This window comes from Microtus pennsylvanicus, chromosome 10, assembly GCF_037038515.1.
Source record: "Microtus pennsylvanicus isolate mMicPen1 chromosome 10, mMicPen1.hap1, whole genome shotgun sequence".
NCBI classification, from domain to species: domain Eukaryota; kingdom Metazoa; phylum Chordata; class Mammalia; order Rodentia; family Cricetidae; genus Microtus; species Microtus pennsylvanicus.
In genome coordinates this window covers 66,637,363-66,657,321 of record NC_134588.1, presented here as the reverse complement: position 1 = coordinate 66,657,321, position 19,959 = coordinate 66,637,363, and the positions used below count along the sequence as shown (strand labels likewise).

General features: G+C 44.9%; 1 protein-coding gene across 13 annotated transcripts in view; it reads left to right on the top strand.

The window, feature by feature from the left end:
- Cadps (calcium dependent secretion activator) overlaps positions 1 to 19,959 on the top strand; it is a 444,098-nt gene that overhangs the window by 97,065 nt on the left and 327,074 nt on the right. For all 13 annotated transcript variants that reach the window (XM_075988597.1, XM_075988589.1, XM_075988596.1 and 10 more), the window contains exon 2: positions 9,178 to 9,291. In XM_075988597.1, coding sequence (XP_075844712.1) covers positions 9,178 to 9,291 — 114 coding nt within the window. The remainder of the gene's footprint in view (positions 1 to 9,177; positions 9,292 to 19,959) is intronic.

Genomic DNA, 19,959 nt, shown 5'->3' with positions numbered 1-19,959 from the left:
ACAGTGTATCATTTACGTTAAGAGATAATGAGCTTATTCTTGTCAGCTTTAGTGAGTTAATAAATACTTGAAACGACCCAGTTTAAATGTCTTGATGCTTCAGCTACAATAGACATGAGGAGTTATACCACAACTTGCCTACTAGAAGCTTTTTGGGGTTTTCAGCAGTGTTTCAAGTTATAGAGAGACAGAAACATAAGGCTGGGGGCTTTAAACAAGCCTTTGATCTGAGATTATTTGTTGGATGGCCTAGGTGCCTCCAAAATAAAAGAAAAGTTTACCTCTAAAGAATGTATTATTTTCAAGGGCAAGACAGGGGCAATCCACTGCTCTGCAGACGGGTGGGGATGAGCTGCTCCCGTTAGCACATTGGGGGAGGGAGATGCTCTTCTTCTTTCCTCCCTCCTTCTCTCCTTTCCCTCTTCTATCCCCATGATCCTTTATCATTATGTGACTGTGTTATTTGGATATTACTGAGCCTGGAGCCCAAGGCCTTACACATGCCCACTATGACAGCAAGCTAGCATCCTGTACCCTGAGGATTTCTCCCCCTTTCCAGCCAGCTGTTAGCCCTGAGTTGTTGTCTAAATTTCTTTTGTGGTCCCTCTCTGTTAGATGAATGTTTTCTGGAGAGTCCTGTTTTAATCAGTGTTCACTTACTATCTCTAAGACTGTGTCCTTTTAGATTCTAGAACTTCTTGTGATAGTGCCATGTAGTGGTCCTCTATCCTTATTCTTTCTTTGTTGCTCAGATAAATTGGGTGTTTCTATTACTTAATGATTTAAAAATTCCCTCTTAGTTTATAGAGTATAATTAAATTAAATATATTTAGCTTTCACTGTAAAATTAAAACACACACACAAACACAGTATGTTGATGCACTATGACAGATCACATATATTTTAATCATAACTACAAGAGAAAGCCTATGATTTTTAGACTGTTGCTTAAAACAAGTTTTAATTTTGAAGATGAAATTATGTGAAGGATATTCCAAGCTAAGACAAATAGTGATAGTGAACTATTAGTGTATGGAAAGACCCTGCATCAAAAATACGGTGGAGAGTGAGAGAAGGCACCCTAAGTCAATGTGTGTTCATGTGTGTGCACTCACACAGCATGACTATATGCATACACCAAAGAAGACAGACACACCCCACCTCGAACACCAAAGGGCAGCTCTCCACTTTCTCTTTATATAGAGAATGAACCTCATTAGACTCGGGCTTATAGGAGGCACATGGCTTCCTTCTTCCCTTATTATAAAGTTGTGTAATAGGAAGCGTGCTAACCCGTGAATGCAACAGTAACTGTGCTTCCTTCTGTGATGGAGCAAGAACAAGTCAGGACTCATTTGTTCCTCCTGCTGTTAAGTCTAGAGATTGGTGGCAATGAACATTGGTTCAAAGTTCCTATAATGTTCATGGTGTTCCCTCCAGCTATAGATACTCTATCTGCTCTGTCCAAGGTCTTCCCTCCAGCTGTGGATACTGTATCTGTCTGCTCAGGCCATGAGCTCACAACAGCTGTGGATACTGTATCTGCTCAGTCCATGTATCTTCCCTCCAGCTATGGATACTGTATCTGTTTGCTCAGTCCAGAAAAGAGGCAACAAGCAGGAACCAATGATGTCTCTTAGTGATGTCCTCATTTTTGTGGGGATTTCAAATGTGTCCTTCAAAGTCCTTAGATTTCTTCCACTGTCATATGGCCACCCTGATTGCAAGGAGATTGAAAAAAATGATAAGCTTTCTAAGCCCTAAGATGGAAAGGCTGGGGAAGAAACGGTGAGGATTACCAATCCCATTCGTGACATTTTGAAAGAGAGTAAATAAGAAGAACAAGAAACAAAAAGCCGTGAAGATGAAAGATGAAGAGGAAGATGAAATAACAGCAACAATCCTCTCAGTGCATCGTAGGAGCCCTTGCGGTGCTCTGGGTAGTGGTTTATGTGACTCACGTATGTCATCTTGTCTGGGCCCTGTGAAAATGCTGTAAGTAGAAAGCACTGCTCCATAGGAAACAGTGTTGTCCCTTGTTTTCAGGGTACAAACACCAACATGAATTATTTGCCCAAGATTCTGCTGTATAACCAAGGTGTAACCAGAGCAAGCTCTGCTTGCCTCACTGTCTCCTCTATTAAAACCAGCACTCAGAATATGACGCTTTCTCCTCACCAAAGATCCATCTCCCACTCCTGCTGAGTGCTGCAGTGAGCTACAAATGGCCCAAAGTGAGGTGGGAATTTCCAGACCTTAGTTAATGAAGTAGATTAAATCCAGGGTGTCTGAATAGCTCTGGCGACACAGCCACCACCCTCTCCTCTGCATAGGACCTTTCTTCTCTGGGGTTTCTGCTCTTGGGGTTCTTTGCTGCAGTTTCCAGTTCCCCGCCCCTGATGCCTCGGTGGAGACTTCTGCACAAGCTAAATACATGGTCCGCTATGTTAGGAGGCTGTGGGTGAATGACTTGTGCAGACCTATTTGTCTGTTTAGAGTTGACGGCCATGGTCAGCTCCCCTAGGCCGATCTGTACCCGCGCAAAATAAATGCAATGCAGATATCAAAGAATATTTACCACTTTAATGATAAACTTACAGAACCAAAGTTCCAGCGTAGTACAGGTAGGGAGGAAAAGAGAACGAGCCGCCTCCCCGCGCGCCCATTTATCATTTTCACTGGACGTTAGAAAGTCAAGTGAACATATGATCTTTGGCCTGAGAGCTAAGCTTGTGCCTTAGTCTCCAGAACCTAGTCTAGATGAAGCATTCAATAAGTTAAATATATTCACTCAACAAACAGTTGTTGGAAGCTAATTATGTCCCAGGTGCTAAGCACAGCAGTATAGGTGGATGGGTTGTTATTCTTATGAAACGTGTTTTTCTTGGGGGTAGATCATGATCAAATACAGAAGTCTCAATGCCTGTCCGTCAGGAACTAGAGGGATGGCGGTAGAGTCAGGCACTGGAGCACTACTCAACAATTATAGTGAACAAGCTATTGCTACTCCCAACCCCATGGATAGACCTGCTGTGTGTGACTGTGGCAGCAACACAGAGAAGCTGGTAAAAATAATCTGTGATGATAGGAGTCGAGCTGCTGGTCATCTCTGAGGAGTGTTATGATAAAAGAGAAAAGGGAGGGGGGGTGACTCAACAGGAAAAGCCACCTGCTGTCAAAGCGACAGCCCAAGTTCCACGCACGCAGACCCATCTGGTAGCAGGAGAGAACTGACTCCCACAGGCCACTTTCTAACCAACACATGCACCCCGGGAAACATTTGCCCACATAAGAACACACGCGAGCACACGCGCACAATCAGCAAAGCAAAGCAGAATAACATGGTTTCAGAAAGAAAAGGGAGGTCCTATTGGTTTACAGAGAAAGAAGTGAAGACTAATTCTTCAGAAATGGAATAAAATAAAAGCGCTGCTAGGAGAGAGAGCTCATGACAAGAGGCCGGCTGCGATCCAGTCTTGAGGTGTGAGAGCAATTATCGGGGCTTTTATCAGAGACGTGATAGGACCTTAAAGGGAAAGAGAGGCTTCCCTTTAAAAACCCAGAGAGGAGTTCATTAAGTACTAGAGAGAGAGAGAGAGAGAGAGAGAGAGAGAGAGAGATAGAGAGAGAGAGAGAGAGCTGTTGTGGGCAACAGGATAAGAATTGAAAGGAAAAGAAGGAAGGGAAGAAATTCGGGGTGGTGGGGCAATCACATTTACAAGTTTTTTCCAGGCTTAGGAAGCCTGGCCAGTGTAGGTAGCAGAGACAAAGGGGAAAAAATTGCTGACAAGTCCCTTCTCCATCAGTAGGAGGTAGAGACCAGAATCACCAGGGAGGCATGGCCTGATGTCTGACCTGGAGAGAGGCAGCCAGAATGCCTATGAGACAACAGAGGGCTGGCTGTGACTTTGGAGTCCTGCAGGAGTCCTCAGATCTGGGTACTTGCTCTTTCACCTCTGCCTGAGAGTTGGTTATGTTGGAAAGTTAATTTTGTCAGAATGTGTGTATCCTTATGCAAGTGGTGGCGCACCCTTAATCCCAGCACTTGGGAGGCAGAGGCAAGCGGATCTCTGTGAGTTCATGGCCAGCCTGATTTACAGAGTGAGTTCTAGGACAGGCTCCAAAGCTACACAGAGAAACCCTTCTTGAAAAACCAAAACCAAAAACAAAACCCCAAAAACAAACAAACAAAAATGTGTGTATCCTATTTTTCTGATGTGTTTTTGTATATGTGCATGTTATGATCCATTCAAACAAATTTATGTTTGATAATCTGAATATTGACAATGATGAAGGATCGAAGGAAATTCACAGGACCCGTTTGATGTGATGTGTTATGGAAATTGGCCTGAGGACACGAGCTAGACATTTGGTCAAAGAAGATCGTCTTAGAGGCATAGGTGGAGCTGGAGCCCAGGGAGTGGCTATAGGAAAAACCAGAAAGATGACCCCACCAGGGAACAGCCAAGACAAAGGTTTCAGGCAACAAAGGCTTGGAGACACCTGAACATCAGCAAGGCAGCAGCCTGCTGTGACAGGGCAGAATGGGGGCTAGGAAGAGCAGAGGTGTGGCCTCAGTTAGGACCTTGGACAGATTTCATTGCTGTCTTCCCTACTTCACTTGCCTGACTGTGGCAGGTACTGGGCTAAATTCCTATTCCCCTTTAATCTTGCGAATAATCCTGGGGCACAGGTCTTATATAATGCTCACATTTTTACCTGAGGATCCACAGCTTAGGAAATGCAGCTTTCCCAAACCTGGAAGTAAGTGGGCATGCCAAAATATGAACCTGTGTCCCTTTGACACTAAGTATGTGGTCTGAACTCCAACCCATGCCCTTGCCTCAGATTGCAATACCACGTGTGACTCCTTCCAAGTCCCGAGAAGATAGAGAAACTCAACTCACAGGCCTCTGGGAAAGAAGACATGGTCTGAGTTTGGTAGACACATGTAATTTCTCAGTCTGACCCTGTCAAGGGAATGCTTTGTGCAGTCAGAATGGTAAGAATTCATCCAGATCAGCTAGCACAGGCTGAATACACCTCCCATGTCAGACTTTGCACTGAGTTTCTCACTGCAGCCTTATGCAATCAGCTTTGGCTCCACCACACAGAAGCCATCACTGAGAGAAACAAAGGCTCCTCTTTGCCCAATGAGACGAAGCTAGAGAGCCTGCAGATGAAGTGCTCTGGAGTCAGGAAATGGATGATGGGAAGGAAGCAATAGGAGACTTCAGGTTTTGCTACAAGAACTACGCTTGTTCCCCTGTGGCCGCGAGCTCAATGTGACCAGAGAAGTGTGGGCTGCTTTGTGCGGCTTTGTGGTGTTTGTTCTCTGAAAGGAACTGAGGTTAGTGCTCTTAAAGGTTTTTCGAAACCAGAATCGGGCCCATGACACCAGTGACTTCCAAAGGCCAATTGCCAGAGACAGGAATTGAATCTTAAATGTGATCTGTAGTCATCAAACCACACAGGGAAGGGAAGCAAAGGAGACTTAGGTTTGTTCCTCTGGCCAAAGGCCATCTGTATCCCTGAGACTTATGTTATTAAGGCTTTTCTTCCTATCTCGCACTCTATACACCAGGATAGTGAGTCTCGACTTTGGATTACATCTAGAACAAATATTAGCTCAGAGCAAATAAACAGTTAACAGCATAGACATAATTGGCTACTTATAATGTGTATGTCCAAAAGCACGCACACCTGTTCCCTTCTTGCTTTTTCTTTTGGGACTTTATAATCTATATTTTCTGTCCTCTGAATCCTAGAACATAATTTGGTCTAACTCCTTATGCCTTTCCTTTGCCATATAGATGCCAGGTCCTTAAGAATATGCCTTTGATACCTTTGGATAACCCAGTGCTTTGGCTGGCGAGTAAGATCAAGGAGTGACTGTTTTGCTGACTAGTGAACTCATAGGTCCTGGAGGAGCTCTGGGTACATACTGGGTTCTTTGTAAATGTCTGTATATAAATGAGCTTCGTGCCTGTTTATTGGGAGTTCAGATAGTGGATATGACTTTAGTCAGCAAATCAATCTTGATCCCTCAGATGGCGTGGGCTCCTGCTTTGTTTTAATTACTTAAGCACTAAAGACACAGAGCTAGGATTGACCTGACTTGGAAGGGATCTTAAAGATAAAGTTTGTGAACTGGTCTGGTTTGTCTGGAGTGGCTAGGAATTCTGACTTGAATGAACGCTACCTAACCTGCTTTGGAGCAGTCCAAGCTCGAATGTCATCTTGTGAGAGGGTCCCCTGCTACTGCACAGAGCATTTCAGTGTCAGGGCCATACAAAGTCACTCTGAAATATTCCTGGGTCTGAGCAGGACAGCGTAAGTGAAGATGTGAGTCCTTCTGCGTTCTAAGATTGTACTATTCAACACAGTAGCCCCTGCCGCCAGCCATGACTCGACTAGAATGACTTAGAAGAGGAAGCAGTGGTCTATTTCTAAGACATAGCATTACACACAAAAAAATATCTCATCAAAAGTTCCTGCCGCAATTACCGGCTAAAGTGATTTGGGGACGTATTGATTAAAAATAGCATTTAAAAAACCTTTTCAACGGTTTTAAACTTGAGGTTACAAGTGTGGCTGATGGCTCTCCCAGAGCATAGCAAGGATGAACCACAGGGCTGGGGAGATGGCTCAGTTTGTAAAATGTCTGCTATGCTAACGTGAGGACGACCATGATCCCAGCCCATGCACAGGTGCCTTTCTGTGCTCCCAGCACCCATGGACAGGCACATATCTGTGATTTCAGTTCCATGTACAAATAGACACCCGTGGCCCCAGTCCCACGACAGGTACATACTTATAATCCCAGCACAGAAGAGGATATATGTAGATGTGCGTGTGTGTGTGTGTGTGTGTGTGTGTGTGTGTGTATCTTGACCAATCAGCCTAGCCTGTTCTGCAAGCCTCTAATCCCAGTGAGAGACCCTGCTTCAAAAACCATGGTGGCTGGCTTCTGAAGAGCTATACCCAAGGTTGACCTATGGCCTCCTCATATCTGTACACATATGAACAAGCATACATACATACATACATACACCATGCACAAGAAACTTTTTAGAAAAGCATGATCTTATCAAGCTTAAATCTTTTCATAGCCCCTTTCCTCCATAGTCCATCAGCTCTTCCAAACTTACCAACTTTCATCAGAGCTCCCCAGATGCCAGTTATGAGCATTCTGAAAAACTCCTTGTGTTGTTTCTTAAGTAGAAAAACTCAGTTGTGGTTTCAACCTCCTGGAGCTTTCAACTTTGTCTTCTGCTTGTATTCAACCTAGTGGTAAAGGCATCTGAAATCCGTAGAGAAACTCAACACTTCTTTAACGAACAGATAGCATCGTGCTTGTCGTTTGCAGCCCAGTTAGAGTAACTCCTGCTGTGAAATGGGTTAAATCTAAGTGGCAAAGACATCACCTCACGCCAAAAGCATTTTTGTGGTAGGAACACCCGTTCTCCATGCTGTTTAAGAATACAGCATCTGGGCTGGAGAGGCAGTTCTGTGCAAGAATACTTGCCTCGTGTGCAAGAAGATGAAATCATGAGAAGCATGGACCTTATCACTAGCACTGCACACACACACACACACACTCACACACACACACACACACACACACACACACACACACACTACATTAGCTGTAGTTGCTCTGTCACCTTATTGGGCAATGTGCCTTAATTTGCAAAACAGGATTCATGTTACTGAAGAGCCGTAACCTCCTGAGTCAGTGAGCAGTTAAAATGCTCACTGTATGCCAAAGGAGAAAATGGATAGTGAGATCAAATGCATTTATTTAAGGCCAGCCTCATTTTTGAGAAGCTTCATCTCTGTGGTCAACCCAGAATGTCAGTGGCTTTTCCACAATGCCATGGGGGTCAGACGTCATGGTGCTACTGGAATGTTCTTTTTTTGTTAGGACAGTGGTCCTCAGAAGCATCTTGTCTTTGTTTTTAAGTAACTTTGTAGAAGTATTTCCATTTCCAGAAGTCAGGAACTTGGACTTTGAGTATTTATTAGCTTCACATAATGTCAGCAGAAGCTAAGCTGTTTCAAGGCTACCCACAGATAGCATCTGTCCTGCACTTTATTTGTTCAGTTAAATCAACATTAATTGACTGCTTGTCACATGTAAGACACCAGTGTGGTCCCGGGGAAACTGTAAAGAAAAGGATGGCAAAATGAATCTAACAGATTTAATCATAACCGCAAGTTATAAAGACAAATGTTTGCCTTTGAGTCACGTGTGAGGAAGTCTTAGCTGGGGTTTCGAGTGCTTGTTATAACCAGTGCTGATCATGTTTGAAGGAAGGAAGGAGGAATGGAATGCTCACAAGATTAGGAAGATACAGCAAGGATCTTGCAGAACTGTTTTCTTTAGAAACAAAGATGACTGGGGTTGGGAGGGTGGAGACTTGCGCACAACCTACAGCCCAAATATGCCACCTTGCTCCTTGCACGCCAGTGCTACTGTTTAATGCCCACACCACCAGGTGTTCCAGAGCCTTGGCAGGAAACCGACTGAAAGGTATTCAGAGCCCTAAAGCGCCTGCCGGCATGGTGGAGTGTCTGCTATACATGGTGGACTGTCCGCTAGGCAACCATCCAATAGCCGGCTCTTCTCTAATGTTATAAATAAACAAATAAACAAGGCTGCTTGTTGGCGTGGTGGTATTTGCTGACTTCTGCAGTATAAATAGTCCCGTGTGGCTGATAACACCAGCCAGTGATGCATCCCAAAATGTGAATCTGGGAAGAGATGTGACCCAGTTCTCCACTGTTTCTGTCTTACACGCGCTGTGCCTATAAATAACCATGGGCCCAGATCAAAGGAAGGGATGGAAAAATAGCGAATTCTGAATATAACCAAGCATCATTCCCTAGGAAATGCTCCAAAAGCCGATGCTTTTTGAAAAGTTAGGAATATATATATATATACCTGCTTGATAGCATTTGCTGGTTTCTGTGGTATAAGCAGTCCCACGTGGTTTGAAAGCCATGGATTTAACTGTGGCTTGTATTATTTTTAGTGCTGACTGTGTTCTATGGTTCGGGAAGTTTGCTCACTTATCAGGCGGGGTCCCATTCTGATGGGTGGTCCTCTTTGCTGTAAAGTAGCCATGTTCCTGTTTACATGACGCCTTCAAGTTTCTCTTTCTCTCTCTGCAGATCAGCAAGCAACAGCTGCAGACGGTCAAGGACCGGTTCCAGGCTTTTCTCAATGGGGAGACCCAGATTGTGGCCGACGAAGCCTTCATGAACGCCGTCCAGAGCTACTATGAGGTAAGTGCAGCCTGCGGGAGGCACAGGCAAGGCTGCTCAGGTGCTAGCCTGGGCTACTGAGCTGAGAAATATAGAAGGCATAAGACCTTGGGTGATGCAGAGGGATCAGGAGTCAGCTGACAAAGAACAGCAGAGTTTTGTTGTAGGGAGTGATGGAAATACAAGCTGCTCTTGGGAGCTGAGCTGATGACTCAGTAGGCAGAGACACACAGGTCTGAAGACTTACAAGGAATCCCTGGCTCCACACAAAATCTGGGTTCAGCGTTGTATGCTCACAATCCCAGTGTTGGGGGGATAGAGACAGGAAGATTCCTGGGGTCCACTGGTATCTTGGTCAGTATTCTACTGGGAAGAGGCACCATGACCACGGCAACCCCTATAGAAGAAAGCTTTTTGATAGGGGCTCGCTTACACTTTCAAAGGTTTAGTCCATTATCACTGCGGGGCGAAGTGTGATGACACACAGGCAGACATTGTGTTCGAGCTGCAGCTGGGAGTTCTGCATCTGACATCAGGACTCACAGGTGGCAAAAAGAGAGACTGTGTTTAGAATGGGCTGCTTGAAACCTTAAAACCCATCCCCAGTGACACACTTTCTCCAACAAGGCCACACCTCTGAATCCTTTCAAGTGATGCCACTCCCTGGTGGCCAAATATTCAAATCTGAGAGGCTAGAGGGCCATTCTCATTCAAACTACCACAGCTGGACAACCCACCTAACTCTTAAAGCCTTGGGATCTCTTCTGCAAGAGACGCTTTAGCCACCACAAACACTACACGCATATTTGCACACCTACACAGACATATATACATATCAAAGCTATCATTTCTCATGCTGATTTTTACAACACGCAATGTTCCGAGTGTTGTCCTAGAACACTTTTATAGTTAGTTATCAATAACATTTTCCGTTTTATTGATAGATTGAGACTTGGAGAGGGCAAATCCACTACTGTAGGCCACACAGCCATGAATATGTTGGAGCTGGGACTTTGAGTCTAAGCCTTAGACCATTTCCAGTGTAAGGCAGTGAAGCATGATTAATAAAAACTCAGAGAGAGATCCGAAAAGCCAGCCAGTCAGTCACTGGCTCTTATCTCTACCTCAGTCCAAAATGTTGATCCTGCTTCCAGGAATCTCAGAATGAGACTGTGTCTGAGAGCTGTCTCCTCTTGTCTTGTGTTCCTCTCTAGTTCTGGGATTAAAGGCATGCACCGCCTGGTTTCTATGGCAACTAGTGAGGCTACTAAGATTAAAGGTGTGTATCGGCACTGCCTGGCCTATAAGGCTGACCAGTGGGGCTGTTTTATTCTCCCGATCCCCTGACAAGCTTTATTTATTAAAATACAGTTGAAATACCACACAAGGCAGCACCTTCCAGGGTTCATCAGGATACTTCCCTCCTTCCTTCTGCTGGACTGATGGCAGGGTCTCCTCTGGGGGCTCAGACACTTTCCAGAATCCTTACCTCACAGGAAACCTTATCAGAGAAAGTGTGTGACTTGAGTACACGACTCAGGTCCGTTTACCATGGGACCTCGGGGGGTTTTCTCAGCATACTGGACTTTCAGTTCCGTGAGAGGCTGTAACTTTTATAAGCATTCTTCCTCCAAGCATATTCTGCCTATCATGTGGGCATCACCAAGGATATGGCATGATGTACCCTCCCATGGGCATTATTTTCCTGATGTATATGTCTTCCACTGTGACTACTTAGTCATCACCAAGCATTTTGCCTTGTAGAGTGTCTGTCAGCGGGGACCATGTAAAAGTGATCTTGATTTGTAATCCTATGTCCAAGGTGGCTTATTTGCTGTCAGAATAGATGGCATTCCTTGCCGGAGGCCAACTCCAACAGGTCAGAGACCCTGGAGCTATGTGGAGTTGGCAGCTAGTAAACAATTATCGGAGGGAAGCCAAGCTGAATTCTATCTTTTTTTCCTCTTACGCCTTCTATATCACCTAAGACAAAAATCTCTATATAAACAGAAAATCACCTCACAGCCACAGTTAGTTTCCAAAACCAAATGAAAATCTTTACGCAGGAAGAAATTACATTATGATCACAAGTTGCAGGTTTTCCTTAGAAGCCCACAAGTAGTTAAACGTTTTCCTTTGTGTTGTTTCGCCCACCACAACCGCTTCACTCCAAAGCAATGATTTTTTTATTGCGGATTAACAGACTTTTAAGAAAGCCAAGTCTGTTTCAGCCAGTCCCTTTGCACTGGCACACAAAGCTCTTTGCTGTTACAGCGTACCAGATTCCTATCCAATTTCTACACTGCAAAACCTTAAGCAAGTGATCTAGTGAACCACCTTCTTTTCTTTCTTTCTCACACCCAATAAGGTCATTTAATTTCTTTTCATGGCTTTGTTTTTTCAAGGTACACACTGAAACCCATGTTTGATTCTGTAAGCTCCATGATCAAGGAACTCGGGTGTAACAGTGAGCTCGGGCCCTTTGTTCTGTCCCACCCAGCTAGCCTACATCTGAAATAATCATACAGAAACTGTATTCATTTAAACACTGCCTGGCCCATTAGCTCTAATTTCCTATTGTCTAACTCTTACATATTAGTTTAACCCATCTCCATTAATGTATATCACCATGTGACTATGGCTTACTGGCAAGAGTCTAACCAGTGTCTGTCTCAGGCAGGAGAACCATGGCGTCTGCCACACTGTCATTTTTCCCAGCATACAGTTCTGTCTACTCCACCTACCTAAGTGCTGCCCTATCAAAAGGCCAAGGCAGTTTCTTTATTCAGCCAATGAAAACAACACATAAACAGAAGAACCTCCTACACCACTCAGGCCTAACCTTGGGTGTGGGGCTATAACCTCTCTCTGGTCATCAGCCTGCTTTTCCACAGGCAGAATTCATGGGTCTATAATGCAGGAAACATCCTTTTATATTTGTTAGTTTCCACAGAGGCAACCGTCTGCATCTGCTGCAGAAGCGGGAACATTATCACCTGTTGCCAGGTGCCTTTCCCACCTTCAACTATGGGGCATGTGCCCTGTTAAAAGTGCCTGCCAGGCACAGTTCACTCTCTTGCCTCTTGCTCCTCCTTTGCCTCTCTTGACTCCTCTTTCCTCCTTTGCTTCCCGTGTCTTTCTTGTTTATTGCCTCTTGCCTCTTCTCTGTTCTGTCTGTCTGTCTGTCTCTGTCATGTCCCTACTCCGAGACTCCTTTCACTCTTTTTCTCACTCCCTTCTTCAGTAAACCTCTCGCACGAACTCAGTTGTGCACAGTGTGTTCACTTATTGGCATGCCTTGGCAGGGCCTGCCAAAGGTACCCACTTCACTTTGCTTATTATTTTTTTTTATTGTGACAGCTCTCTTTTTCCATCCTTGGCAAGTCCCATGTCCCTAAGCACCATTGCTCTATAGAAACCATCTTCATTATGATCTGTAAGTACCTTGCACAGTGAGGGGTGGGATTTTCCCAGGAAATAGTCCCATTATACCAGGTACAGTGGGGTTCTTATACATAATCATCACCCTGTGACAAACATGGCAGGAACTCGCTAGCAGCAAGCAGGAGAAGGCACAGCAGAGGCAAGGGGCATTCTGGAGACGACGTCCCCCTCCGCCTGGGACTTTGCCTCTCTGGGCTGCAGTCATCCTCACTGGGCTATCCCAGGAGCTGACCTTTATAAGCCGCACTGCGGACTGCAGCTCCTCTAACAGGACCACCGCCAAACCCTGAGAAACTAATTCATAAACATTCGTATTCTGGGGGCAGCAAGCCATCATTAATGCGCAAGAATCATGACAAACTGTGAAATAAACATAAAGAAATTTAACACAATCTTTTCCTTAGGGGGCTGTTTCCTATGTGTTCTCTCCACTTCTTCCCCTCCTCCCTTTCTTCTGCTCTGAAGTTAGGTTACTGCTAAGTGCATGCAGCTAGCCCACCAATTCCCATTTATGTACTTTCAATATAATTGACACCTTGGTGCAGGACCTGGGACGGCGTGACCCTCTCCCTCCCACTTCGAGAATCTTCCACCTGTCATGGAGAGAGTGGCTCAAGTTGGTAGTGAGCTCTTGAAAGCCACATGCTGGTCGTTGGCTTGCTTCAGCATTCACTAGTAAGTTTAGAACCATATATCATTTGATGCACCGTGCTATTAATGGGGTTTCTGTATGGGGCTAGTCTAGAAGTTGAGGTCACTTTTATGTATGTCCCATTTACCTCCTTTCTTCTAAATATTACGAGCAACACCTACTATTGCCAGTGATCGACCATCTTGAAGCGTTCTTTGAAATGGTACAAGTCTTTAGTTGTAGAAATGAGATTTGGTGCCTCAGCCAGGTAGGGCTTTGGATAGCTTGAATGTATCTGATAAAATATTTTGTGTAGACGGTGCCTAGAAATGTAAATGATCCCTTTTTTTCCCCAGATTCTTGAAGCCAGTGGGAAAGTAATGAGAGAAGGCAGCCCCTCCTCATGTTTATGTTCATCAACTGGAGTTTATAAATCTGTATACTATACATCTTAATTAGGATGCTCATTTGACTAATGATGCAAATTAAAAGAAAGTGCCATTTCTATTAATTAAATTTGAAGATTAATCATCAGCAGCATGCTAATGAGACTTTGGAAGTTACGATATCTATGGCTATTTGTTATTTTCCTTGATAGTGGCTAGTTTGAAAAAAAGCTCCTTATGGGTCTGGTAAGAATACAGGGATGGAGTATGCTTGAATCCTTCCTACTAGGATTTGAGTAGCACAGGAAAGAGTGTAGGGATTAGAGATCTTCATTATCTAGGCTTTACTAGGTCTTAGATTCAAATTTCTGGAAAGTTTAATCCTCTAAAGCGGAGGTGAAAGATCAGGATTAGTACTGTGCCTGCCAGAACTCCCAGGAGATGGGCAGATCCCTTCCTCCCTTCCCTTCTCCCCTGGACTGTGGAGAAGCTGGTATCTCTTCCCCACCCTACTCTAAGATCCATGAGACCCCTGCTACCCTTCACTTCTGCCAGAACTTTGTGTTGCAAATGACCTGCAACTAGCTCAAATTGGTTTAACCCCAAAGGGGATTTTTCTCAAGAAACAAAACTCCAGGGTTAGGGCTAATCTTAGCCATGGTTGTAGGCAGAGATGCCAAAAGTGCACATTCTCCTTCCATCCTTTTGCTGACTTTGTCCTGCATTCTCTGCAGGGAGGGGATACTAGGATGTCCATCTCCCCCCCCCCCCCGGTTTGGTAACCCCAGGGACAGAGGGAACATACACACTTCTTTGCTGAGAACTGCAGCAAAGGTCAGGGACTTTTTCACAGTGGGTGAGGTTGAGCTAACCTGACTACAAGTTTCAAGACCAGGTTCAGACTCTGGAACCTGAGTTTAGGTTCAGCCTGTCTCAAGCAAAGTGTTGCGGTTCTGCAGGTGGAAAATTGGGGGTTGTCATTGCCATTCTGTCAGTACTGTGTGGCTGTGGTCTCAGCGGAGGAAATCACTCCCAGATAAACCTCTTTTCAACTCCATTCTCATTCTCTACTCTTCCCATTGCCCTGGGCCTTTCTTCTTTCTTTCTCTTCCCTCTCTTCTATTTTCTATCTTTACTCTCTTTCTTCCTTTCTTCCTCCCTCCGTCTCTCTCTCCCCTATGCTTGTAAGTACACACCCATGCATGTGTATGTGTATGTGCGCACACACACACACACCCTCCACCCCGCCATACCCTTTCTTCCTATTTCAACCTTCCAATAGCAATGGCGTGACATTTTAAATAACTCATCCTCAAAGATTCTGAGAGTACGCCGGTAGACAGGTCAGTCATCTTTTGTTTGGGATGAATTGTCCACCGACTGCAGAAATAAAGAGACATTGTGGGGAAATGAAAGGGGCTGGGAAACACTGTCCTTTCTCCGTTTATGTGTGCACTCAGCTCACTCTGAGCCGAACCAGTCATCGTTAGATGTAAGGGGAAGTGGGCACAGACGGAGCCCAAGCTTTCCAATGGCGGAGCAGAGCACATGGATTCATTGTGTACTTTCTAGCAGCCCTGACTGCCAGGAAAAATTAAACAGGCTGCCAATTAAATCTCTTGAATTATGGTGATAAGGTCTGAGGGCTGCAGTGGAATCTCTCAGGTGTGATCCAGTCCTTGCATCTGTTTCACATCCCCATGGTCCTCGGTTCAGCCAAGAAGCCACTATCAAGATGCCCAAAGTTTTAGATAAATGCTTCATAAGTTTGAACCTCAATTTCTTCATCTACAAAAGTGCTCCTCCGTGAGTAGGTGTGTGAGTGTGTGTGTGTATGTGTGTGCCTATGGTAGTTCCATTTTCTTTTCTTTTAATATCAAGCTTTAGCTTTATCCATGTTAGGATACTTTACTTTTATAAAAAAAATATTTTTTAGTGTATTTCTCTCTCTCCCCCCCCCCCTCTCTCTCTGTGTGTGTGTGTGTGCGTGTGTGTGTGTGCATGTGTGTGTGTGTGTGTGTAGATGCATGCCACAGGGCACATGTAGCAGTCAGAGTACAACTAACCAGGAGCCTGTTCCCTCCTCCCATGTATTATTTCTGAGGCAGGGTCTCCCTTATTGCTTCTACTATGGATTGTTATGTGCGTTGAAAAGACTGGGCATCAGGCTTGTGCTGCAAATTGTGCCTTTACCTACTAGGCCATCTTCTTGACCAAGAAGGATTTACTTTTTTGAAAGAGGAAAAGATCTATTCTAGCCTTAGTCTTCTAGACAGGAAGCGGGAGATGACACGACCTCCCTCTGCAGCAGGCACATCTGTTAGGCATGAATGTGCTCCTTTATAACACAGTCTGGAGGTTGCTTACCAATCACACATCATTAGCTGAGGTCATGATGGGCCTTCTGTATCTGCACATTATCCACCTCTCATTGAGGCCTGTCTGGAAGATGAGAGAGGTCCAGGGAAAGTTTGTGGATGTCCTGGAAAGAACTCTTCCTGAGATTGAAGTCTCATATTGTAACCACTAAGAAAGGGAAAAAAAACCAACGAATTTAAAGAGATGCAGTAGTATTCATATAAGCTGATGCCAACCCAGGCCTCACTTTTCTTTTGATAGACTAGGAAGCCTAGGGAAATTAGTTTCCTGCTAGTGTCCTCTGTCGCTGACTGTCTTACCTCCTTCTGGCATTCCATTTCTCCCCAGTCACCCTTCCCACACTGATGTACTCATGTCTTCTGCAGGGACTGAAGTCCCATATACTTCTAAACTGATAGGTCATTTCCATTTTCAGAGTCCTCTTGGCTCTATCTTTATCAAAGATGGAAGACTGGATTTCCAGTACCTCGGGTGTTGGTAAAAGACAACGAGGTCAGAAGGAGTTAAGTGACTTCTAAAGCCACCACAATGGGTTTAACGTATACCAAGTAACTACTTTCCCCAAGGAAGGGACCGGAAGAAGTGGCACATCCAGAATGTACTCTCAATATCCTGTCTATTCCTGGCTATGACTTCCATAGAATGTTGGTCCTAACTCACTTGTTTGGAGGCCCACGTATATGTCTGACACCTTCCCTTTTCCCCTCTTACCCAGATATAATCTGGTTAACCAGCAGAGTCTTGTCAGTGCAACCCTGACAGATTCGTATTGGGCATCCGCTGTGTGCCAGACACTATTTTAAGTACAAAAATAACAAACAATTTGCAAACAAAACAAGGAGGTTGTCAGATGGCTTAGTTGATAAAACACTTGCCGTGAAAGTTATCATGATGCAAGTTTGGATCCTCAGAACCATGTGGGCAAAGAAGTGTGCAGGAATGTACAACTAACCTGGAGACAAGATGGGCAAGGGGGAAAGGAAAATTCCCAGAAACTCATGGGTCAGCTAGCCTGGTGGGTGCGGGTAGCAGTGAACAAGAGAACATGTCTCTACCAAGGTGGAAAGCAAGGGCCAACACCTGAGATTATCCTCTGACCCCTTTATGTACATGGTATGTACATACAGACACACACACATACATACACATGGGAGGGGCGTTAAAAATGAAGAGAAAATAGAATACTATCTTTCCAAAACTTGGATTCTGCCTTGAAATTCAAATATTTACCAAACAGTCATCAAATCAGGAGGGATGAAGGCTCAGGAAGGGCTCAGGAAGGGCTCAGGAAAATGAATATGATACCAAGAGTTTCATTGGGCTCCCCTTGGTTAGTGGGATACTGGTATGGACAGCAGGGGATGATGGGGCATGGCTCCACTGTTGATTGAATATGCCTAAACTTCTCATCATCGCAGAGCTGAGAACAAAAACATGAGGCCCTTTTGTTTACGCCACCACCGCTCTTACCTGTCCCCCATAAGGACCTCTCTGCTGCCTCCTTCCACGCTTCTGCCATGCCCTAATGAATAACCATCAGTGTTTCTCTAGTGCCCTTAAGATGCAGGCCAGTGGCTGTGATGCCTGTGCTCTGGTTCTGGATATGTAGCCTTTCCTGTTTTTTTCCAGCGCCCCCCTCCAACACATTGCCATGGCTGATACTCAATCCTCCCTGTCACTTCAGACACTTGGCATTGTTACACAGATTGTTCCTTCAGTCTGCAATATCTATGTCCTCTCTGTCCTTCCAGCCTTTGCTTACATGCACTTACCTTCTCGAGCTATTTACTTCTGGAAGGTTTTCATGACCACTATAGACTCCTGCATAGGCACTCCCTCCCTGCTGGGTTCTCCTTGGTCACAATAGACCCCTGCATAGGGACTCCCTACTTGTTGGGTTCTCCTTGGCCACCATAGACACCTGCAAAGGCACCCCTACCTTCTGGGTTCTCCTTCACCACCATGGACACCCACATAGGCACTCTTACCTGCTGGGTTCTCCTTCACCACCATAGATATCTGCACAGGCACCCCTACCTGTTGGGTTCTATGCTGTCAGCAATCATTCCATATTGTGATCGTTTTGTATAAGATTATTAGGATGGTTTCTGTTGCACTCTGCGAGTGCTCAGTCTATTCCTTTCAATTCTTGTACCTCCAGTGCCTGGTATAGTGTATCCCACCTAGTAAGCACTCAAAGAAAGAATTAAATGGTTCATGAAGACATTGAAGCTGGAAGGATAATGCTAAGACCTCATATCATAAATCAATTTTCTCAGTCTACAGATGTGAAATTGGAAAATCAGAGAGGGAGGGTGCTTTAACCCAGGTGACTCAGCATCTTGGTTTTGCGTCCTCATCCACAATGCTGCATTGTGTTCCTAAAGATGTCTCAACCTGCTTACAACATTATTCTTCTGTGTATTCTACATGTTCTCTCTCTCTCTCTCTCTCTCTCTCTCTCTCTCTCTCTCTCTCTCTCTCTCTCTCTGTGTGTGTGTGTGTGTGTGTGTGTGTGTGTGTGTGTGTGTGTGTGTGTGTGTTGGAGATTGACATTGACCTAAGGTGTTTTCCTCAATACATCTCTAATTTATTTCTTAAGACATGATCTCTCATTGAACACAGAACTTGCACGTTTGGTCAGGTGAACTGGTGGGCCAGTGAGCTTCAAGGTTCCATCTTTGCCTTTCCAGTGCTGGGATTATAGTTGAACATCACCACACCCAACTTTTATACATGGCTTCTAGGGACCAAATTCAAGTCCTCATGCTTGCCTACCAAGTCCTTTATGGCATGAGCCATCTCCCCAGCTTCCTATTCTTTGAGACCTAGGCCTATAACTGAGACTCATAACATGTCTGGCTAAGCAAATCCTCATGAAACTAGCAGGTTCCCAGCTGAACTCTGTAGCTCCTGAAGGCTCAGTAAGTCCTGAAATGTATTTGAGATATTTCTTCTAGTTGAGTTAAAAGTTAACCCTCAAATATAGCTGAGCTCCAGGTCCCAGGCCGTCAGAACATGCCAGGAAGGCAAACCCTCAACCCTCTTTTCTAAATACTTCATTAAGTCAACAAAAAATGGAGGCCACCTTGGTAGCAGTTTTTCACCCAGTACAATGTGGTCATAATGAACAAGGTTGCCTCATTTCCACCAAGTCCCTAGGTGATACCCTCAGAACCTACAGGGAAAGTGCTGGCGTCTGGCAGGGGATCAACGTTTACTTCCTGATCCTCCGGAAGACCTCTGTGCACCTTCCAGAGCATGACCAGGACACAGCTCCAGAGGGCCGGTTGTTCTCTCTGCGAATAGGAAGCAGGAACAGCAGTACCTTGTAGTACACTCCATCCCTGTGTGTGAGCTGGTATGAACTTCCAAGTGTGGGCAGTGGAGCAAGAGAAAACTAGTGAGTGGCACCCTTCCGGGACTCAGGCAGCAAAGCTATGTTTAGTGGAAGAGCCCCAAAGGGAAAGAGAAAGCAGAGTGGAATTAAAAGTCCACGTGGAGACTGAAGAGATAGTTTAAAGAATAAAAGTACCTGCTGAACAAGCACGAGAACCTGAGTTCAAATCCTCAGAGGCCACATCAAAGGCCGAGTATAGTTGTGCATGCTTCTGTAGCCTCTATCATTATAGCGATGTGGAAACAACAGCAGTACTGGGCTTGCTGACTGCTAGCCAAACTCCAGGTTGAGCAAGGAGCTCTGTCTCTCCAGGAAGTGTGGTGGAAAACGATCAAGCAGGACACTGAATATCCTCCCTTAGTCCTAAGTATGCACTAGAGCAGATACTTGTGCATATGTGTGCGTGCACACCACTCTCCTTTCCCCAACTCTTCCTCTCTATCACCACG